Source organism: Megascapheus bottae, chromosome 14 (assembly GCF_031878675.1).
Source record: "Megascapheus bottae isolate mThoBot1 chromosome 14, mThoBot2.hap1, whole genome shotgun sequence".
NCBI lineage: Eukaryota > Metazoa > Chordata > Mammalia > Rodentia > Geomyidae > Megascapheus > Megascapheus bottae.
In genome coordinates this window covers 29,329,541-29,352,765 of record NC_143522.1, presented here as the reverse complement: position 1 = coordinate 29,352,765, position 23,225 = coordinate 29,329,541, and the positions used below count along the sequence as shown (strand labels likewise).

The window sequence follows — 23,225 nt, the reverse complement described above, 5'->3', positions numbered from 1 at the left end:
ACAGCCTTTAATTCCAACAGTGGGCAGCCACTGTGAACAAAAACACATACATAGCAGGTATTGTTTGTACCTGTTGGGCACTGGCTACTCCTGTTTCATGTAAACACAAAAGTTCCCGCTAACCTCAAACTGCCAAGGGGCCTAAGGAGGAACAGGCATTTCCTACTAGGCTTCCGCTTTGCTCAATCCTCAGTCAGACAGGCCAGCTTTAGTTCTTGCACGCTGGTTTAACCAGGCCAGCTTTGCAGTCCAGCGCGTCATCTTCTATTCCATTCATCCTTCTGAATCCTGACAATGCTTTAGCCTTCAAAACCAAGTCCTATTTTGAAGCTCGATCCCGAGAACTTGCGAAATAGTGCTAAATTAGCTAGCACAGGTAGAATTCTCCAGTATCCCGGCCATGCAGGCTAGACCCCGGCTGAATAGCCTACATCAGCCTTCTGAGCTAAGTGAAAAAGTCGCTACACATGCAGATTAAGACTTGGATTAGTCCTACTTTTCCTGATCTGCACCATAAGCGCTCAGAATAGTAAAACGCACGCACAACACACTGGCTTACAAAACGAAACATCTTCCCCCCACGGTGAAGATTAAGGACTGCTTACAAATTAAAAACCACACAGAGGCTTACACTACTCCACTTTATTAGTCCGGCGGCAAACATCCACAGCTTTGCCAGCCAGGCCAACCAAAGTGCTGGGAGCCTGGCCATTCAACAGAAAGCTCACGGCACTTGCCCCCAGCCCGGAGGCCCCGGAGGGCGCAGAGCGCGCGGCGAGGCGCGGAGCTGCCCCGGCCGGCCAGCCGGCCCGCCGGCCCGCCCGCCGCCCGCGGCCCGCGGCCGCCGCGGGGAGCGCGCGGCGCCGGGTCCAACCGCCGCCGAGCCCGCACACGCGAGCCCTGCGTGCGCACCAAGTCCCGCCCCGCGGCCGCGCCGGCCCCGGGCGGGCAGCGTGACCCCGCGCGGCGGGGCCGGGGCCGGCGGCCGCGGCGCCGCCCCCTCCTGGAAGGTCCTCCGAGGCTGCCGGGCGGGGCCCCCGGGCCGCGACGCCCCCCAGAGGACGGCGGGAGAAGGGCGCGCGTCCGGCCGCGTCCCGCCCGGCCCGCGCCGCGGCTCCGCCAACGCCCGCCGCGTCCGTCGGGGGCCCGGCGCGGGGCGGCGCCCGCAACGGGCCGGCGGCTCGTCCGTTGGGGGGGCGGGGGGGCAGGCGGGGCGGCCCCTCCCCCGCCGGCCGCCGCTCCGCGCACAAACTACGCCATTGCGGCCTAGCCGGGCGGCGCCGCCCCTCCCCCGCGCCGCCATCTTCGCGGCCCGCCGCCCCCGCCGCCGCCATCTTTTGGGGCCGCCATACTTGCCCGGGCGGAGAAGATGGCGGCGCCCATCACACACATAAAACATGGCTTCCCTTCAAAACAAAAACATCCCCGGCCGCGGCGCGCGGCCGGCGCTCACCTGAGGACCACATAGTGACCGAGAACTCGCCCTCCAGGGTCTTGATCTGCACCTGCTTCTGCTCCCACTTCTTGTTGCCCGGGTCGGCGCCGCCGCCGCCGCCCGCCGCGCCGGCCCCGCCGCCCAGGTAACTCTTCTTGCCGCTCTTCTTGCCGCCGCCCTTCTTGACGCGGCCGCCGCCGGACGAGGAGCCGCCGCCGCCGCCGCCGCCGCTCTTGCCGGCCGCCGCCACGGTGACCAGGGTCTGCTCGATGTAGTCGTCGTCGCCGCCGGCCGGCGCGGGCACCGGGATGAGGATCTGGTCCTCGAAGCCGTCCTCGGCGCGCAGCCCGTCCGAGTCGTCGCCGCCCACCACCTCCTCGCGCGTCTGCACCAGGATCACCTCCTGGTGGTGGTGCACCTGGGTCGGGTCGTCCGTCACCAGCGGCTGCAGCGCGATCATGGGCGGGTGGTGGTGGTGGTGGTGGTGGTGGTGGTGGTGATGGTGGCCGGCGTGCCCGTGGCCGCCCCCGCCGCCGTGGTCCCCGCCGCCGCCGTCCTCGTCGTCCTCCTCCTCCTCTTCCTCCTCGCCCACCACCGTGGTCTCGATCGTCTCCACCGGGATCGTCTCCACCTCGATCTCGTGCAGCTCCACGATCTCGGCCGGCATCTCCGAGCCGTCCGTGGCGATGTAGAGGGTGTCGCCCGAGGCCATGGCTGAGAGTTCCGCCGCCACGGCCGCGGCGGCCTGGGCTCCGGGGCTGCGGGCGGGCGGGCGAGGAGGCGGCCGGCCGTGGGGAAGGCAGGCGGAGGGAGGAAGGCGGCGAGCGGGCGGGGGTGGGGGGAGAGGGGGCGGGCGGCGGGGGAAGGGGCGGGCGCGGCGGCGGCGGCGGGGCCTCCCCGCCTCCCTCGCTCGGTGCGCCCCGCGCTCGCTCGGCCGCTGCTCGTCCCGCTGCCCGCCTCGCTCGCCCGGCCTCGCCCGGCCTCGCCGCGGCCGCCCGCCCTGGCCGCGCCTCCTCCCGCCCTCCGGGCCGGCTCTCCGCTTCCCTCTTTCTCTTGCCTCCGCCTCCTTCCACACAAATACCAACTCCTTCAACCCAAGCCCAGATCTCGCCGCCGCCGCCGCCGCCGCCGCCACCACACTCCGCTCAGGTCCGGCCTCGCGAGACTTCCGCGCTGGCCTCGGCCCGCCCCCACCTCGCTTTCACTCGCTCTCCCGCGCCCTGACTGCTCGCGCTCGGCCAATAGGACCGCCGTCCTCGCCGCGGCGGCCCCGCCCACTCCCCCGGCTCCTCCCCGATAGGGGCCGCTGGGACCGGGGTCGGGCGGCCCCCGCGCGCACTGGCTGGGCCGCCGCGGCGCGTGACGTCAGCGCGGCGCCGCCGCCGCCACCGCCGCCGCCGCCGCCTCCCGGCGCTCCGCGTCGCGCAGCACCAGCTCCACTCCGCGCGACGGACACGGAACGGCCCTTCGGGGCCGGGCAGCTAGGGGGTCCCCGGCGCAGCCTACGCCTCGGAAGCCGGTGAGCGGTGTGCGCGGCCCGGACGTGCCGGGGCCGGAGGACGGAAGGGGAGCGGGCGGGCGGGCTGCGAGGGTGCCCGGAGGCCGCGTCGGGGGCGGTCGGCGCGCTGGCGGCTGCGTCGCCCAATAAAGTCTGTTGTGAGCAGAAACGCCTGGGCTTCGTTTTTGCGTTGCTCTGCGTCGGGCGGCGTTTGCTGTCGGCGTCCCGTTTCGGGCGATCGGTGGCGGCCGAGCGGGCCGAGGACCCCGCGAAGCGAGGCCGGCGGCGCCCGGTCCCGCGCGGGGAGGCGCGGCGGGCGGGCGGCGCGCGGGGCGGGCGGCGGCGGCGGCGGAAGCGGCGCGCGGGGCTCGGCCCGCCGTTGGGAGCAGCAGGTCCGTTATTCTTTTGGGACCCGCGGAAACCCGCAGCCGGCACCGTTGGTGCCTGTTTCCCCGCGGGGCTCCGGGGCGCGGGGCCGCGGGCCGCCCGGCGCGGAGCTCCCTGGAACTCCCGCTCGCCTCCCCGCCCGCCCGGCCGGCCGCCCGCCCGGCCGGCTCGTCTCCCGCCGCCGCCGCCGCCGCCGCCAGGGCCCCGGGAGGTCCCCGTGGCCGCCGCTTCCTCTGCCGCTGTCGTTGTGGGCTGCAGCGCCGGGCAGCCCGAGTGTCCCGGCACGGATTCGGAAGCACACATTAAACGATGTCGCATAAGGCTCTTTCTCGCCCGTGTTTTCAGTCGGTGTGACGGCTGGTTAAAGCAATAGAAATACATTTCCTGTTGTTGTTGGTTCCCCAGTCCTGGGCTTGGCTCAGGGCCTGAGCACTGTCCTGGGACTTTCTCAAGGCCAGAGCTCTACCACTGGAGCCTCAGCACCACTTCGGCTTTTTCTATGTACGTGGTACTGGGGATTGAACCCAGGACGTGGTGCATGCCAGGCAAGCACGCTACCACACTCCCGGCTCCCCTGATTTTTCTTTTTTTTAAAGAATAGCTTGAGGAGAAGTGTCTGTGCTCGCTGTGCAGACTTACCGCCCTGTTCTCCGAGTTTCGCTCCCGTCTCTTGGCGTTGTGTTCACCCAGTGGAGAGCACAATCTGAACTGTAATACGCTGGTCTTACATCCAACTGTTTTTTCCTTTAAGGTACCAGGCCTGGTGCTGTGCATGAACTTGTATGCTCAAGACAGCCCTCTAACCACTTGAAGCCTATTTCCACTTCCCAGCCTGTTGCCAGTTAAAGTTGTCTCACGGACTCTTGGCCCACATGGCTTCCAACTCTGGTCCTCAGATCTCAGCCTCCCCATTAGCTAGGATTGATTACAGGTGTGAGCTACCTGTGCCTGGCAAAGTCAGTTTTTATATGGGGAAGTTTGGGGTGAGAGTGTGTGTGAGCGTGTCAGCTTGAACTCCGTATGGGCACTGTGCCTGAGATTCTTTTTTCAAGGCTAGAATTCTACCACTTGAGCTACGAAGTTGTGGCTTTTTCTGAGTAGTTCATTGGAGATAAGAGTGTCGGGGACTTTTTCTCCCCTGGTTGGCTTCAAACTTCAATCCTCAAAACAGCCTCCTGAGGAGCTAAGATTACAGGCATGAACCCGGTGTGAGTATTTTAATATTGTGATTTTAAAATTTATTTCTAATTTAGTTGGGCTTGTTTTTTTGTTTTTGTGTTTATTTGGGAGTACTGATGTTGAATTCATGGGATTGGTTTTTGAGTATGGGGAGTGAGAATTTACATTTTTTTTTCTTTTGATTTTAAAACCTGAGTAGTTCCTATAGTAGTCTTAACACCTTCACAACTTGTCCAATCATATTTAGTAAGCCATTTATGGCTTCATAGCTTACAAATTCTACATAAGTATTTGATAAATGAATTAGTGGCAAGTGGTTGATACTTCATTGACAGTTAAAGTCCAGAAGAAAGAGCAAAAGTACATAACTTTCTGTTGGTGGTTAATTGGCATCTTTCCTCCCTGTGCTGGTTTCAAATTTGAATCCTCGGATCTCAAGGACTATAGACATGAGTTACTGACACCTAGCTCAAAGACAGGGTTTTTTTGTTTTATATTTGTTTTCCATCCTTGTGGGGCTTGAACAGTGGGCCTGGGTTGTTGTCCCTGAGCTCTTCAGCTCAAGGTTACCACCCTATCCCTTGAGCCCCGCTGCCCCACTTCCTGTTTTCTAGTGGTTAATTGGAGATAAGAGTCTGGGATTTTTGTTTTTAATATTAAGTAGATATATGAAAGGGTTACAATTGAACAAATCAGATTATGAGTTCAAGGCTTCTTAGTCAATGTCATCCTTTTTCTTTCCTGATTTTCCCCTCCAAGGATTTTTTGTTGTTTTTGTTCATTTGATTTTTTTCTTCCCAATCCTGGGGCTTGAACTCAGAGCTTAGATCTGTTTCTGAGCCTCTGCTCAAGATTAGTACCATGCCACTTGGGCCACAGTGCCACTTTCAGCTTTCTCTGAGTAGTTGATTGGAGATAAGTCTTAATGGATTTTTCTACCCCAGTTAATTCAATTCAAACTCAATCCTCAGGTCTCGACCCTCCGATTATAGGTGTGAGACCACCAATGCTAGGCAAGGAGGGTTTTTTAATAGTCCCAAAGAATAAGACAACATGAAAGTGCTCCTGTTTACAATTCTAGCACCTGCTCAGAAATAGCTTTTGAAACTTATTGCAGGTAAACTGTAACTGTTCAGTTGACTTCAGTTTTCTCCAGTAGGTGATATTCTTCACTTCCACACCAGCCAGGTGATGTCTCATCCACACCAGCCAGGTGATGTCTCATCACTGCATATGCAAGGTACATGCTGTGTCGCCTCTTGATGCTTACTTATATTTGCTGCTAAAGGAAACAAATCAATTTAAAAGGACAAATGAAATTTTCATATCAGAACCATGAGACTTAAAGCAATCATAATCTCTTTGCTTTTAGTTTTATAGCTTAGCAAATGCATTGGGGAAATGAGTATTTTTTCTTAACTCCTGGAGTCTATTTGATTTTTGTTTTAGCTTTTTTTTGCTGGGGGGGGGTGTCAGTCATGGGGCTTGAACTCAGTGCCTAGGCGATGAACTGTCCCTGCACTTTTCTGTTCAAGGTTAGTGCTCTACCACTTTAGCACAGCACCACTTCTAGTCTTTTTCTGAGAAGTTCAGTCTTAGATTTTCCTGCTCAGGCTGGCTTTGAAGTGCCATCCTCAGATCTTAGCCTCCTCGGTAACTAGAATTACAGGTATCAGCCACCATCACCCAATTTGTTTTTGTTTTTATTCTTTAAGGGAGAGTTTTGCTGTGTATCACAGGCTCTGAATTCAAGCCCTACAACTGACAATAAATTTTTTTAAAAAGTCATACTCAGTTATTTCTGGGAGACCTTGGGTTGAAGCTGAACTTGTGATCAGTTCAGAGGTCAGTTTTTTACAGTACTTGGTCTGTTTTGTTTTGCCATTCCTGAGGCTTGAACTCAGGGCTGGGAGCTGTCTCTGATTTTATTTTTTACTCAAGGCTAGTGCTGTACCATGTGAGTTCCTGTGCCACTTCTAGTCTTCTGGTGGTTATTTGGAGATGGATCTTAAACAGACTTGCCCAGGTTGGCTTTGAACTGCCACCCTTAGATCTCAGCCTCTGAGTAGCTAGGATTACGCTGGTGCCCAGCTTTGACCATTTCTTAGTCATTGCCATTCACATGTTTCAAATGCTCTTTTTAAAAAAAAAAAATATTTACAGCCCTTCCTTCCTTCCTTCCTTCCTTTCTTTCTCTTTCTCTCTCTCTCTCTCTCTGTCTCTCACTCTTACTCTCACTCTGTTCTGGGGCTTGAATTCAGAATTCTCATCTGGCTTTTTACTCAAAGCTGGCTCTCTATCACTTGAGCCACACGCCACTTTCAGCTTTTTGTTGGTTAAGTGGAGATAAGAGTCTAAGATTTTTCTGCCTTGTCTGGCTATGAACAGCAATCCCCAGATCTCAGCCTCCTAAGTAAAAAAGCTCATCTTTTTTAAAACAAATCTCACTGATAAAATACATGTCAATAACTTTTGAAGAAGAGAATATGTTGGAACTATCCTAACACTAACACTTTTGTAAGACATTTTAGAGCTGATTAATAGCTGAGGAGATACAACAGATCTCCTGTGAAGAATGTGTCCTTTGGACATCTGGACAGCAGCAGAATAAAGTTGTAGACTGTTCATTTATGTCTCTGAAACTGTCACTTCCCAAAGGTTCTTTTTCAGAAATTTGTTGCTCAAACTTGAGTTTCAGAGACATAGTTTAGGAAGATATGAATACTGGAAGACAAGACATAAGAGGTGGCAGAAGAGTAAAAGATGTTGGTCAAACTGTGTGTGCTTTAAAAAATGAAAACTACCTGCTTCCATTCTGCCCTGGCTTTGTTCAGAATTTGTTTGTTGGGGGGGGTGGGCAGGCAGGTTGAACTCAGAGCCAGAACTCAGGATGCTGTCCCTGAGCTTTTTCTGCTCAAGGCTACCACTTGAGTCACAACGCAGTTTTGGGTTTTGCATCATTAATTGGAGATAAGAATCTCATGGGTGTTGGGAACATAGCTTAGGGGTTAGAGTGCTTGCTTAGCATGTATGAAACCCTAGGTTCAATTCCTCAGTACTACATAAACAGAAAAAGCCTGAAGTGACACTATGGCTCAAGTGGTAGAGTACTAGCCTTGAGCCAAAGAAGCTCAGGGACAGCACCTGTGCCTTGAGTTCAAGCCCCAGGACTGGCCAAAACAAGAAAAAGAAATAAAAAATTAGCATCAGTTATACATATAAGTCCTTGGTCAAATATTTTCTTTTAGGCTTAGTGGTTTATCATAATGAGTGACTCTGATTATTAGTCATAACTATAAGGGAAGTTAAAATCTTTAGAATAAGTTAGCTTTCATTTTCTTCTACTGTGTCAGTACAGTGTTCCTCTAAAAAGCTAAATGAAACTCCATGCCTTTGGCTTTTTCCTATAATTCTAGATCACATCAGGAGGAATATGGCTGAGGCTCAGCCCAGGCATGCACACAAAAGCCTTCTCAATCAATAGTTGGGAACAGTGGCATGTGACTGTCATGCCAGCTTCATGGGAGGCTGAAGTTAGCAGGGTCATGGTTGTAGTCTCACCTCAGATGGAAAGAAGTGGCACAGGCCTGTGACCCCAGCTACATCTGGAAGCCTAAAACGGGTGGTTCAGGGTACAGGTGCATGCCAGGAAAAGGAAGCAAGACCCTATCTCAAAAGTAACCAGTCACACCTGAATCCTAGCTACTCAGGAGGCTTGAGATCTGAGGATCATGGTTCGAAGTCAGCCCAGACAAGAAAATCCACGAGACCCTTATCTCCAGTTAAATACCAAAAAAGCCTAAGTGAAGCTATGTATGCCTCAAGTGGTAAACTGTTAGTCTTGAACAACAAAACTCAAAACAGTGCTGAGGTCCTGAGGATTGGCACCAAGAAAAATAACAGTGTAGCCCAGTTCCACTGGCTCACACCTGTAATCCTAACTCCTTGAAAGGCTAGGGTCAGCCTGTTTGAAGCCAGCCTGGAAAGAATAATTCTCTCTTAAAAGTAACTAGCTGGCTGGGAGTTTAGCCTAGTGGTAGAGTACTTGCCTAGTATGCACAAAGACCCCAGTTCAATTCCTTGGTACCACATATACATAGAAAAAGCCAGAAGTGGTGCTGTGGATCAAGTGGTAGAACTCTAGTCTTGAGAAAGCCCAAAGCTTGTGCTCAGGTCAATCCCCAGGACTTTTCGCCAAAAAAAAAAACAAAACTAGCAATTGGTCACTGGTGGCTCATGCCTATAAACCTAGCTACTCAGGAGGCTGAGATCTGAGGATCAAGGTTCAGAGCCAGCCTGGGCAGGAAAGCCGTGAGACTGATCTCCAGTTAACCACCAGAAAACTGGAAGTGGCGCTGTGGCCAAGCGGTAGAGTTCTACCCTTGAGCCAGAGAACTCACGGACATCACCAAGCCCAGATTCAAGCTCTATGACAAGAAAAAAAAAAAAAAGGCTGGGAGTTTGGCCTAGTGATAAAGTGCTTGCTTAGCATGCACAAAGACCTGTTTCTATTTCTTGGTACCACATACATAGAAAAAAGCTGAAAATGGTGCTATTGCTCAAGTGGTAGAGTTCTATCCTGAGAAAGCCCAAGGACAGTGCTCAGGCCCTGAGTTTAAGCCCAGGACTGGCAAAAAACAAAAAAACAACAACAAAAAAAACTAGCAATGAGCAGGCTAAGGGAATTGCTCAAATGGTAAAGCAGCTTCAATCTAGCAATTATGAGTCCTGAATTCAAACCACAATATAAAAATAGGATAATAAAACTGGTTTACGGGGTGGGAATTCGGCTTAGAGTTAGAGTACTTGCTTAGCATGCATGAAGCCCTGGGTTCGATTCCTTAGTACCACATAAACAGAAAAAGCTGGAAGTGGTGCTGTGGGTGTAGAGGTAGAGTACTAGCCTTGAGCAAAAGAAGCTCAGAGACAGTGCATCAGCCCTGAGTTCAAGCCCAGGACTGGGAAATGAATAAACGAATAGATCCATTTAAAATATTTAAGAAAAAAGAATGGTAAGGGAGAGTGACAGAGGCCTAAGGTTGATGAAATACATATTTTGCATGTATGAAAATGTCACAATGAAATTCCCTTGCTACATACACACACTCATACTCATTAATCCATTGAATCTGCATGCTATTAAAGACAGCGGAGTTTCTCTCAGCAGCTGATAACTAGTGTCAAGTTTTTATGAGCCCTTTTTTGTTCAATGTTCCATCTTCTTTGAACATGGAAATTAATAATGTCAATCACGCTGGAAGTACATCTCTGTTGTGGAGCCTGGATTTAGCAAGCCATGGACTTAGCATGCAGAAGGCCCTGTGGGTGGATCATTTGACTTAGCATGCAGAAGGCCCTGTGGGTGGATCATTTGACTTAGCATGCACAAGGCCCTGTGGGTGGAGCATTGACTTAGCATGCACAAGGCCCTGTGGGTGGAGCATTGACTTAGCATGCACAAGGCCCTGTGGGTGGAGCATTGACTTAGCATGCACAAGGCCCTGTGGGTAGAGCATTGACTTAGCATGCACAAGGCCCTGTGGGTGGATCATTTGACTTAGCATGCACAAGGCCCTGTGGGTGGAGCATTTGACTTAGCATGCACAAGGCCCTGTGGGTGGAGCATTGACTTAGCATGCACAAGGCCCTGTGGGTGGAGCATTGACTTAGCATGCACAAGGCCCTGTGGGTGGAGCATTTGACTTAGCATGCACAAGGCCCTGTGGGTGGGTAGAGCATTGACTTAGCATGCACAAGGCTCTCTGGGTGGAGCATTTACTTAGTTTGTACAAGACTCTGTGGGTGGAGCATTTGAGTTGGCATGCACAAGGCCTTGTGGGTGGAGCATTTGACTTAGTATGCACAATGCTCTGTGGGTGGAGCATTTGACTTAGTATGCACAAGGCCTTGTGGGTGGAGCATTTACTTAGCATGCACAAGGCCTTGTGGGTGGAGCATTTGAGTTGGCATGCTCAGAGCTCTGTGGGTGGAGCATGGGTTTAGTAAGCAGTAGGCTTGGGGGGGCCACTACCACTATAACAAAAGTGTCAGTGGTTTTGGAGTTTCAGGCCTTAGAAAGCTGCTAAGGTACTTAACTATGAAACTGGTAAGTGGAAGAGCAGTCATAAAAAAATTCTGGCATAAATTCCTTGAGACTTTTTTTTTTTTTTTTTTTTTTTTGCTAGTCTTAGGGCTTAAACTCAGGTCTGGGCACTGTCCTTGGGCTTTCTAAAGACTAGTACTCTATCACTGGATCCACAATACCACCTCTGGCTTTTTGTGTGTATGTGATACTAAGGAATTGAACCTATGGCTTCGTGCAGGCTAGGCAAGCTACCCTCTTTGAAACTCTTATCTCCAATTAACCAGCAGAAAACAGGGAGGTAGCTCTGTAGCTCACTTTGAGCAAAAAGAACTCAAGACAGTACCCAGACTCTGAGTTCAAGCCCTACTATCAACAGGAAAAAAAAAAAAATTCTGGCCCAGACCTTGGTTCTACCCTTTATCAACTGTGTGATCCTCAGAGAAAGCTTATAACTTCTTAATTCTTCACATCTTCAGCTATAAAAAGGAATGATGCCAGCCCTTGGCAGGGGGAAGGTTATAGAGAGCAATTATGGTAAGTAAAATGGTTCAATTGCTGTGTACTGAGTTAATAAGAAAGAAGCAAGGTATTATCTGGTCCAGAACTGGTTCCACTTCCTTTCCAGCCTTCTCAATCTGGCTAAGCTGGCTTGTGTCCACCTGTGTCAGCCTCACATCTGTGTTTTGCCTTCTAGCACTGCCAACTTGGACCAGTCTTATGGTTCCTGCTCACTTCGTTTCAAGAGATTCACTTTGAAAAAAGATAGCCTCTTTCATAATGGGTGTTGGGAAAACTGGCATCCACATGCAGATAACTAAAAGTGGATCTCTGTTTGTCATTATATACTAATACCAACTCAAAGTAGATCAAAGACCTCAACATCAGACCTGAAACTTTGAAATTACTGCAAGGAGAAACACTAGAACTCAAGGCATAGGGATTACATCTGACTAAAAAGTTTCTGTACAGCAAAGGACATAGTTACTAAACTAGAAAGATAGCCAGTAGACTGGGAGATACTTAACAGCAATATATCAAACAAAGGCCTAATATCCAATATAAACAAGGAGCTCAAGAAATTAACCCCTCTCAAAGCTAATAAACCAATTACTAACTGGGTAAGTTTGCTAAGGAGACAGTTCTCAGAAAAAGAGGTACGAATGGCAAAGAACACAGGAGGAGGGCCGGGAGTTTGGCCTAGTGGTAGAGTGCTTGCCTAGCGTGCATGAAGACCCGGGTTTGATTCCTCGGTACCACATACATAGAAAAAAGCCGCAAGTGGTGCTGAGGCTCAAGTGGTAGAGCTCTAGCCTTGAGAAAGTCCAAGGACAATGCTCAGGCCCTGAGCTCAAGCCCAGGACTGCCAAAAAAAAACACAGGAGGAAATGCCTACCATCTCTGTCTAAGGGAAATGCAAATCAAAACAGCCCTGAGATTCCATCTCACCTCAGTTATATTAGCCAATATTGTGAATTCAAACAACAAACATAGACAAGGATGTGGGGGAAAAGGAACTCTAGTACAATCATTCTGGACTGCAGCCTGGAGGTTCCTCAAAAAACAGCATAGGTCTTCCCTACAAACCAGCTCTACCATTACAAGCCAGGGCACCAGAAAGACACTTGCACATCCATATTCATTGCTCCATTCATAATAGCCAAGTTGCAAAACAGCCTAGATGCCCTACAATAGATGAGTGGATCAAAAAAAATGTATTTACACACAATAGAATTTTACATAGCCATTAGAAAAGGATATGACATTTACAGGGAAATGAATGGATGGACCTATAACAAATCATGGTAAGTGAGTTAAGCCAAGCTCAAACAACACATTTCTCCTACATGCAGAAGCTAAATCTAAAATACAAAGAAACATCATACAGTTCTCCAGGCATGTACACACAGACTAAAGGAGGATACTCAGGAAAAGAACAGAAGTGCTCATGGCTATGTGCATCTGATCATACAAAATTATATGTATCAAAATGACCTCCAGGAAAGAGAAGCAAGTTTGGTAAACTTTTTTTTCCCTTTTTTGCTGTTCTTGTTTTCTTATTCTGTTGGTTTATATGACTTTGACATTGTAAGGGGAAGCACAGAAATGGGACAAAAGGTGAACAAACGTAGCAATAGTACTCAATAGACGTTGAAAATGGACCATGCAACTTGGTGCAGATGGGAGGGGAAAACCAGGAGACAGGGAAGATGCAACATTGTCCAAAAGAAATACACTCTTCACCTGACTTATGTAACTGAAAACTCTCTGATATCACCTTTATAATAACAATAAAAAGATTTTTTTTTAGGGCTGGGAGTGTGACCTAGTGGTAGAGTTCCTGCTAGCATGCACGAAGCCCTGAGTTTGATTCCGCTGTACCACATACACACAAAAAAAGCTGGAAGTGGTGCTGTGGCTTAAGTGGTAGAGCGCTATTCTTGAGAAAAACCCAAGGACAATATCCAGGCCTTGAGTTTAAGCCGCAGGACTGGCCAAAAAAAAAAAAGTTTTGCTATGCTAGTAAAATGGTTTTTTATTTCTCTGAACTAGGCAGATTACTACTTAGTAAGATGAGAGAATTAAAGTCCTGAATCAGGATTCTCTGTGTCAATCAACTTACTAGTACTGGACCCCTTTGGGAAGTGGTTCTGAATCTGCAATCCAGCAAGTAGTGTCTTACTACCTTTATCCCTATGCTACAAACATGCTTTGTCTGGACAGGGTAAATCCAAAAAGCCCTTACATGGTCATTTTCATGTTGGAACTCTACAACCACCACCTAGAAACAGAAGCCCAGAATGGCAAAGCAAGGAAAGGAGACAATCTTGTGAGACAGTCTCATAACCTGGGAATTAAAGAATGGAATGGAGAAGGACTTTATTATGTTCAAAATTGTAGCCAGTACAGTGGCCTGTTCTTCGTCCCAGCTCTTTGAGAATCTTAAGCAGGCAGTTTGCTGGAACCTAGGAATTAGGCTGTAGCAATATAGTGAGATCATATCTCAACAAGATGGTAACTGATTTTTCACCTGGAGAATGCATTAGAAGTGCCCTCGGGCTATTTTGTTTAATGACATCACTGTTGTGTTCTGAAGCTAGAAGGTTGTGTCTGAGTCTGTCTAGTGATTTTTGTGACCAAAGCATAGGAAGGAGGCGGTCTTCTGTCTCTTTCGACCTGGGGCTACATTTACAGCCCAGGTCTTTATGCCGCAGAACACCACATTAGAAATCTTCAACTACCAATGGCCTGTACTCCCTTTATTTTGGCCCAAGTTCTTTAGTGTTTTAATCCCTCTTTCTTTCCTAGACTACAAACTCCTCGTGATCACCAGCATCCCCAGTTTCTCATCCTACATATATTTGATAAACCACCTTTGGATCAAACACCTCTGTCTCGCTACTTTGAAATCCTGTAAGTAGCTTTCCACCTCACCCCACCCCCCACACACAGCTTATTCATGGCTCCATCTCCAGCTGACTGTTTTCTGTCATTTGAAAATATTTTCAAGAGGCCAGGGGTGGTATGTGTGGCTAAGTGGTAGAGCGCTTGCATAAGCATGTGTAAGATACTGAGTTCCATCTCTTGTACTTTAAGGAAAGAAATAAATAGGAAATTAGTTTTTGCCTGTCTTAACACAATCCCCTCCACTGTTTTGCTCAGCAGAGGCTGTTATTAACAAATCTGTCGTGCCTATATCCCCATCCTCTTTAGTGGCCCAGTTCAGTGGCCTGGTGGAATTGGAGGGCCTGGTGGAACACATGATGTCTTTTGGGGTTTTTTTTCCCCTGAGTCTTGAACTCAGGGCTCTATCTCCAAACCTTTCTGTGCTCAAGACTAACATTCTACCACTTGAGCTACAGTGCCAATTCTGGCTTTTTCTGTGTATGTGGAACTGAGGAATGGAACCCAGGGCTTCATGCATGCTAGGCAAGCACTCCACCACTAGGCCAAACTCCCAGCCAGTAGTGTATATGTTTGAATCAGAATAATCTTCTATTACTTTTTTTTTTTTCTGCTGTCATGGGACTTCAGCTCTGGGCCTGGCACTGTCCCTGAGCTCTTCAGCTCAAGGCTACTGCCCTACCCCTTGAGCCAGAGGGCCACTTCAGTTTTCTGGTGGTTAATGGGAAATAAAAGTCTCATCATGGTGTTTAGTGCTTGGGCTGTCTTTGAACCTTGATCCTCAGATCTCACCCTCCTGAATAGCTAGAATTACAGCTGTGAGCCTCTTACTTTCTCATTCTTTGTTCCCCATTGATCAGCAGCTGCATTGAGATTCCTTATGCTGTTGAATCCTATCTTGTTGGATGGGATTATCCCCTCTAAAACCATAGATTTTATAGGTGCCATTGAGGCAGGATAGACTAGGGAAAATAAGGTGAATGACAGAAACAGAAACAGCACTCTCTTCCCTATTTTATCCCTTGTTCTCCTTCATAAACTAGTACAGGAGTGGGGGAGAGAAAGAGCAAGATCAACTTTATCAGACCTTTTCTGTTGGCCCTGAACAGTTAGTGTGCCCTAAAAAGGAGAAAGGTTATTATAAAAAAGACACACACCTGTAATCCTAGCTACTCAGGAGGCTGAGATCTGAGGATCAGGGTTCAAAGCCAGCCCTGGCACTAAAGTCTGTGAGACTCTTACCCCCAATTAAAAATCCACATATGCTGGAGAAGCAAACACTTGGGAGGAATGTCTCAAAGGGTAAATATTTGTGGCAGGATGCATTCTACCTCAAGGGTACACACCAGTTCTCAAATACATGGCAGAATACATTCTTTCCCAAAAGAGATGCTTAAACATACTGTTCATATAGTACAGGTCAATCTCAGAGACCCTGAGCCCAAGTGGCAACAGTGGTAACACCAAGAATTATCAAGCCCCAAAATAAACACCTATCTGTATGACTTTAAGCCACCCCTGCCTTTATCCTGTAAATACCCCTAATGTCAAAGAGCTCACTTTGTCTCTCCCCGTCTGAAGGCACTAACATCCTGTTAAGAGAGTCTCTGCTTGCCTGCTGCTGGCTCACTTAATATAGTTTTGCCAAGTTTTCTTACCATTATGACTAGTTCAGAAATTCTTTTTTTTTTTTTTTGCCAGTCCTGGGCTTGAGCTCAGGGCCTGAGCACTGTCCTTGGACTTTCTCAAGGCTAGAGCTCTACCACTTGAGCCTCAGCACCACTTCCAGTTTTTTTCTGTATATGGTACCAAGGAATCGAACCCGGGTCCTCATGCATGCTAGGCAAGCACTTTAACCACTAGGCCAAACTCCTGGCCCTAGTTCAAAAATTCTTATTCTGGGGTCAAAGTCAGACTATGAGAAGAGCGCCTACCTTTCGAGGGGAACTACATCCGGTGACACAGTGATTCACATGAAATATAAGGAAGCACAATTGTATAGTATCTGTTGTAGGTAGTATAATCTCAACTTGGTTTTTTGTTTGCTTGTTTTTGTGTGTCTTGGGGCTTGAAGTAGGCCTAGGTGCTGTCCCTGAATCCTTTAGCTCCAGGCTACCACTCTACCTTTGAGCTAAGCCCTACTTCCTGTTTTCTAGTCCCTGTTTTCTAGAGGTTAATTGGATAAGAGTCTCAGGTCTTTTTGTGCCTGGGCTGGCTTTCAACCTTGATCCTCAGATCTCAGCCTACTGAGCAGCTATGATTATAGGCATGAGCCTTGGCACCCGGCTCAACTTACTTTTGAAAAGGTATGGGAAAATTGGGGTGTAAATTTTGTTTTATATATATAATAAAATTTATATATATATATATATATATATATATATATATAAAAAACCCTTGAGCCACAGTGCCACACCCGATTTACTGGTGGTTAATTGAAGAGTCTCACAGATTTTAGTGCCCGAGGTGGCTTTGAACCACGATCCTCAGATCTCAGCCTCCTGAGTAGCTGGGATTTTAGGCATGAGCCACTGTACCCGGCTATTTTATTTGTTAGTCATGGGGCTTGAACTCTGGGCCTGGGCGCTGTCCCCGAGCTCTTCAGCTCAAGGCTTCTGCCCTATACCTTGACCCACAGTGCCACTCCCGGTTTTCTAGTGGTTAATTGAAGACTAGTGCCTGAGATGGCTTTGAACCTTGATCCTCGGATCTCAGTCTCCCAAGTAGCTAGGATTACAGGGTTGAGCCACTGCGCCTGGCATTTTTTTTTTTTTGACAGTCCTGGGGCTTGAACACAGGGCCTGAGCTCTGACCCTGAGCCTCTTTGTGCTCAAGGCTAGTGCTCTACCACTTGAGCCACAGCACCACTTCCAGTCTTTTGTGTTTATTTGGTACTGAGTAGTCGAAACCAGGACTTCATGTATGCTAGGCGAGCCTTCTGTAACTAAGCCACATTCCCAGCTCCTTTACAGTATATTTTATAGGTAATATTTCACACATACATCTAAAAAATATGTGGTAAAATATACCTAACAAATTCACATCTTATCCCATCTTTGAATGTATTTCTGTACATTGAAATCATGCAGCTATAATGCTGTCTCTCTTTCGTAAAACTGGGACTAGAAAGGTAGGCATGGTGGTACAGGCTTTAAGCGTAGCACTCAGGAGGCTCAGACAGGAGGACTGTGAATTAGAGGCCAGCCTTGGCTACATGATACCCTGCCTCAAAAACCAACTAAACAGGGCCAGGAGTTTGGCCTAGTGGTAGAGTGCTTGCCTAGCATGCACAAAGACCCGGATTCGATTCCTTGGTACCACATATACATAGAAAAAGCCCAGAAATGGTGCTGTGGCTCAAGTGGTAGAGCTCTAGCCTTAAGAAAACCCAAGGACAGTGCTCAGGCTCAGAGAACAAGCCCCAGGACAGACAAAAACAACAACAAAACCCCCCAAACCAACCAAACACAACCCTTGAATGGTTAGTGTTATTCCATCATCCCCCTTTTCCCATGATCCTGACAACCAGCATACTCCTTCTGGTTTTGACCGTGAAGGACAGAGAGACAGTTTGGGCTTTTTGTAATGGACTTATTTTCACTTAACTTCATGTCCCCAAGCTTCATCTGTCTGGTAACATGTCAGAAAAAAGCTGGAATCACGTTCTCTTTGTGTCTATATATCACATTTTGCTTATTCACAAATCTACCACTAGCTACTTCTATGTTTTAGCTATTATGAGCAATGTGGCAGTGGATGTGTAAAAGAATACACGAAATTTATTTACAAGGAGAGAGAAAAAAACTAAATGAGACCCTGGCGTGGTGGCTCACGCCTGTAATCCTAGCTACTCAGGAGGCTGAGACCTGAGGACTACAGTTCAAAGCCAGCCCAGGCGCAAATGTTTGTGAGTCTCTTATCTCCAGTTAACCACCAGAAAACTGGAAGTGGGGCTGTGGCTCAAGGGATAGAGTGATAGCCTTGAGCTGAAGAGCTCAGGGACAGTGCTCAAGCCCACAGTTCAAGCCCCGTGACTGACAAAAATCAAAACAAAACAAAAAACCTAAATGAGAACTGTGGAAGCTAAAATGTCAATTTCGAATTTATGGGTTCTTTTCCATCACTTCTCATTTGTCTCAGGTCTTTTGGCCACTTTAGCCAATTGTTAAGTTTTTCACATGAGAAGGAAAATTCTAAGGGGATGTTGGCTCCCTTTTTAATAACACTATGAAGTGTTAACTGTTTTGTGCTGGACTGAGTTCAAGTTCTCTTACTGTTTCCTTGCTTCCCTTCTATCAGAAGTAAGTTCTGGAATTTTCTCATCACCTGTGTCTTCTCATCTAAAATCTTGGCTTCTCCAGCTCAGAAGTTGTTCCCTGCAAAGCCAGCATCCCCTGCTGATGTACAGAGCTGGGTGAGGAGCCAGCCTCCTTTCTAGGCTTCACTCTGTGGAAACAGAGGCCTGGGAGGGGGAAGGCCGGGGGCGGGGTGGGGGGTGTCTCAGTGCTGGAGTGTCTGCTATAGTAGGAATCGAGAACCTGCAACTGCTCCTGTCCAACCTTCAGCCTTAACACTCAGGCAGTCTTTAGGCTTCTGGTGAACTGTCCTTATCTGGGTCCATCCTCCACTGAAATGAACTCCTGTCATCTCAAGTGAGCTCTGAAGCCTCCACTTCCTCTACTCACAAGCTTCTGCCATCCATAATTCCTCTACCAGGTGTCCATCTTGCAGTCATACATGTTGCCCATCAAGGCCCAAGGATGTGTGCCTCGTACCAGCCTGCCTTCTGGGAGGTCTTCTCCTCACCCCTTGCCTTGCATACTTGGGCCCTTCCGTCTCCCCATCAGATGACACCTTAGTCTTCCAGTACCACCTGAGCCTCCAAATTCATTTGCTTTCTGGGCCTGAGTCTATACTCATCAGCTAATGGCTCCTTCGGGCCAGGCAGGGGGAGAATAAGGAAGGAGAGCAGAACTTGGCTGTGGAATTTCCCCATGTGTGTGGTTCATTCAGAACCAGAGGAACCTGGCGTGGCTGGGCTATGTATGTCTGGTTCCCTAGGGAGCAGAGTGAGAAGGAGCATCTAGGCTGGCTCTGCCAGCTCTTCTGATGTCAGGGGCCCAGAGCAGGTAAGCTGGAGACCACTTCCAGAAGCATAGTGTATCTTCCCCTCTCTCTTATTTCCTCCTTCCCCCCCTCCTGTCATGGGGCTTGCACTCTGAGCCAAGGTGCTGTCTCTGAGCTCCTTTTTTTTTTTTCCCTCTCAAGGCTAGCACTCTACCACTTGAACTCCAGCTCCACTTCCAGCTTTTTCTGTGATTAACTGGAGATAAGGTCTCAGGGTCTTTCCTGCTCTGGCTGGTTTCAAACTGGATCCTTAGATCTCAGCCTCCTGAGTAATGAGGATTACAGGCGTGACCTGAACAGTTACTTGCAAGGAGAAAGAACAAGTTTCACACCCACTGGTGTTGAATGTAACCAGGCCCAAGAGTGTTTCCTCTCCTTCTGCCCTCCATCCTCCCCCCAACCCTCCTTTCTTTTATATCTTTCTTCCAATTCCTATGCTTTCCTCTCCAAGCTTTTTTCTCTTTTCCTCGTCTTATCTTCCATCCTCTGCTCTGTTTCACTCTCTCCTCCCTCCTAGCAGAGCTTTAATTTTCACACGTGTTCTATTTATTGGTCTTGGCTTTGTATGGTATTAATAGAACCAGTAGCTGTGCTTTTGAGCTTTTTTCGTCCTCTTAAAGAATTTCAGTTGTTTTTTTTCATTGTTTGGGGTTTGGTTATTTATGAGCTTTAATGCATTTCTCTGCACAAGTTAGGGTTAGGTCCACACCCTGGCTTGCAAGGAATTCTGCCTGTTTTCCAGATGGGGCCTCTCAGTCCTCTCTTCCTTGTGGTACCAGCCAAGCAGTGGGGCTTTGCCTTCTGCTTGGACAGGAAGGTGTTCCCCTTAGGCACCGCACCTCTCCTGATATCTTCTGGAATTCCACAGTGAACTGGGTTCCAACAAGTAGCTGGCAATTTTGGAGACTGAAATAAGGTGTTAACTTTCCCAGTATTAGCTCATGGAGTGCCTCAGTGTTCTGGGTACAGGGGGCAGTGATATAGCCCTGGTCACATGGTTCCTTGTACAGCTGCACATAGGAACTCGCCTGGTGTCACTGGCCCCCACTTTACCCTCGTGGTCAGGATTCCCTGATTCCCAGCTCACCTCTGAGAGTCACCTCCTGGTGACTACAGTAGCTTTTGGTAGTTTACCACAAAGAGCCCTGCCACTACATGGTCCCCACCCTGGGCTTCTCTTTCCCCTTTCCCCATTCCACCTCTCACCCCACAGCCTGTGCTAGCCAGGTGCCCAGTGGCTCACACCTGGAATCCTAGCCATGCAGGAGGCTGGGATCTGAGGATCAAGGTTCAAAGCCAGCCCAGAGAGGAAAGTCTGTGAGACTCTTATCTCCAGTGAATCACAGAAAACCAGAAGTGGCACTGTGGCTCAAAGGGACCACGATAGACCCAAAAAAAAAGTCTCACAGGCTTTCCTGCCTCGGCTGACTTTGTACCACAGTCCTCAGATCTTAGCCTCCTGAGTAGCTAGGATTGTGGACTCTTCTCTCCAACTTAACCACCAAAAAGCTGAGAAGCCAGAAATAGAGTTGTGGCTGAAGTGATTACAGTTATAACTTTAGTGAAAAAGCTAAAAGACACAGGCTAGGCCCTGAGCTCAGGCTCAGTACTGGCATGAAAAGAAAAAACCACCACCAACAACAGCAGCAAAAACACTCAGGCCAGGTCCTGCATGCTGAGCCCAGGGCACTGTCTGCCAGTCATCCACGAACTTCATCGTGTCCCCAGTTTACAACTGTGGAAATGGCTCAGTGCAACCTCGTTTTGTGTAACTCCAAAGCTCTTCCCAGAAAGCTCTGTGGATGTCCGAGCTCTGACCACAAAGCCCACGTTCAAGGAGGAGGCAGAGATGGAAGAAACCTGAGCTGCCTGCTGTGGAACCATACCAGCTACAGCTACTGTGCCCAGGCTGGAGGAGCACTTGAGGAGCTGATGCACTCCACAGGAGAATCGTGCTGAGCTGAGCTGGAGAGGATGGGTGAGGTCCAGACCAGTCCACAATGGAGAAAGGGTAGCGTCCCAGGAGGAAGAAACAGCTGTAATGGCAGGAGGGAGAAACCATTTAGGTGTTGAACAGATAAGAGTGTCTGGTTGGAGAGGAGCCCAGGAGACTCAGCCGAAGGACATGGTTCTCTCAGCTTCAGGCTGGCACCAGGCAAGGCTGGGTTCTTCCTGGAACTCTGAGATTCGAGATCTGAAGAGGGCTGAAGGGAGTTTGGCCTCGTGGTTAAAGTGCTTGCCTAGCATGCGCGAAGACCCAGGTTCAATTCCTCAGTACCACATACATAGAAAAAAGCTGGAAGTGGTGCTGAGGCTCAAGTGTAGAGCTCTAGCCTTGAGAAAGTCCAAGGACAGTGCGCAGGCCCTGAGCTCAAGCCCAGAACTGCCAAAATAATAATAATAAAATAAAAACAAAAAGATGTCAAATGCCTTTTGGCCCAGCAATTCGACTTTTACATCTTTCCCAGGATTAACATACCAGAGACCTTAGATACGTCACTTCATATTAGAAAGAAATCAGCACTGCTGGGCCCAGTGGCTCATGCCCATGATCCTAACTAGTCAGGAGGCTGATATCTGAAGGATCAAGGTTCAGAGCCAGCTTAGGCACTAAAGTCCATGAGATTCTTATTTCCAATTAACCACCAGAAAACCAGAAGTGGAGCTGTGGGTCCAGGGGTAGGGTGGTAGCCTTGAGCTGAACAGGTCAGGGACAACACCCAGGCCCAGAATTCAAGTCCCATGACCAACAAAAAAGAAAAGAAAGAAACCAGCACTTCCCAAGGAGATGGGGTACCGGGGACCACTGCTGATCTCATAAGCAATGGTTGAGGTGTTCTAAAGTGAGATGCTTGCATAAGCTGTAAAGATATGAAACACCGAATTGGGTGCTTTTTTTTGTTTTGTTTTGTTTTTCAGTCATGGAGCTTGAACTCTGGGCCTGGGCACTGTCCCTGAGCTCTTCATCTCAAGGCTAGAGCTCTACCACTTGAACCAGTGTCACTTCCAACTCTCTGGTGTTTAATCGGAGATAAGTGTCTCACGGACTTGCATGCCCAGGCTGGCTTTGAATCTTAATCCTCAGATCTCCACCTCCTGAGTAGCTAGGATTATACGCATGAGCCACATCTTCTTTGGCATGCTAGGCAAGGACATTATCAATGAGCTACATCCCTGCTAGAATGAGACATTTTGGAAAGGTAAATGTTGAGAATTGCACCTCAATGACTTGTAAAAAAAAGTATGTAGGAAGCTGGGCACTGGTTGCTTACACTTGCAGTCCTAGCTACTCAGGGGGTGGAGATCTAAGGATCCCAGTTCAAAACCAGCACTGACAAAAAATAGTCTCATGAGGCTCTTATCTCCCATTGACTAACAAGGCTGGAAATGGAATAGTGGCTCATTTGGTAGAATGCTAGCCTTGAGCACAAAAAGCTCAGGGGCAGCACCCAGGCCCTGAGTTCAAGCCCCAGGACTCATGCACATGCGTGTGCACATGCACACACACATGTATCTAGGATTACACCTGTATACCTAGATATTCTGGAGTCTGAGATGTAGGTGGATCCATGTTAGATAACCCAGACAGGAAAATCTCTGAGACTCTTACCTCTAATTAACCACCCCGAAGGAGGGAAGTAGAGCTGTGGCTCAAATGATAGAGCACCAAATCTGAGTGCAATAAAGCTAAGGAACAGTGCCCAGGCCCTCAGTTTAAAAAAAAAAAAAAAAGTATATGAAAAGATCTCTATCTCTGCTGTCTACATGTTCAGCCCTCAGGGAGCCTGCAGTGTGGGAGATGGAGGTTATTCAGATCCCAGGTTTTCTATCAACAGGGCTGCACTGATGATCTACATTTGTGGAGTTTTCTTCAGAAACACTAGATGTTTGTATATTTTTTATGTCATTGCTTACATAAATTAGATGAGGGGGGCCGGGAATATGGCTTAGTGGTAGAGTGCTTGCCTAGCATGCACAAAGATCCGGGTTTGATTCCTTGGTACCATTACATAGAAACAAGCCGGAAAGTGGTACTGAGGCTCAAGTGGTAGAGCTCTGGCCTTGAATGCATGAAGCCCTGGGTTTGATCCATCTGTAACATATAAACAGAA

At 48.7% G+C, this 23,225-nt stretch overlaps 2 protein-coding genes across 2 annotated transcripts in view; one reads left to right on the top strand and one right to left on the bottom strand.

Annotated features, from left to right (window-relative positions):
* Positions 1-2,621, bottom strand: part of Yy1 (YY1 transcription factor) — a 29,420-nt gene extending 26,799 nt beyond the window's left edge. The window contains exon 1 of the mRNA XM_090344824.1: positions 1,454-2,621. Within this exon, the coding sequence (XP_090200950.1) occupies positions 1,454-2,147 (694 nt within the window). The 5' untranslated portion in view covers positions 2,148-2,621. The remainder of the gene's footprint in view (positions 1-1,453) is intronic.
* Positions 2,622-2,830: 209 nt separating this feature from the next.
* Degs2 (delta 4-desaturase, sphingolipid 2) overlaps positions 2,831-23,225 on the top strand; it is a 54,774-nt gene continuing 34,379 nt past the window's right edge. Inside the window, exons 1-2 of the mRNA XM_090344826.1 lie at positions 2,831-2,954; positions 13,891-13,995. The gene's annotated coding sequence lies outside the window, so the exon portion shown is untranslated. The remainder of the gene's footprint in view (positions 2,955-13,890; positions 13,996-23,225) is intronic.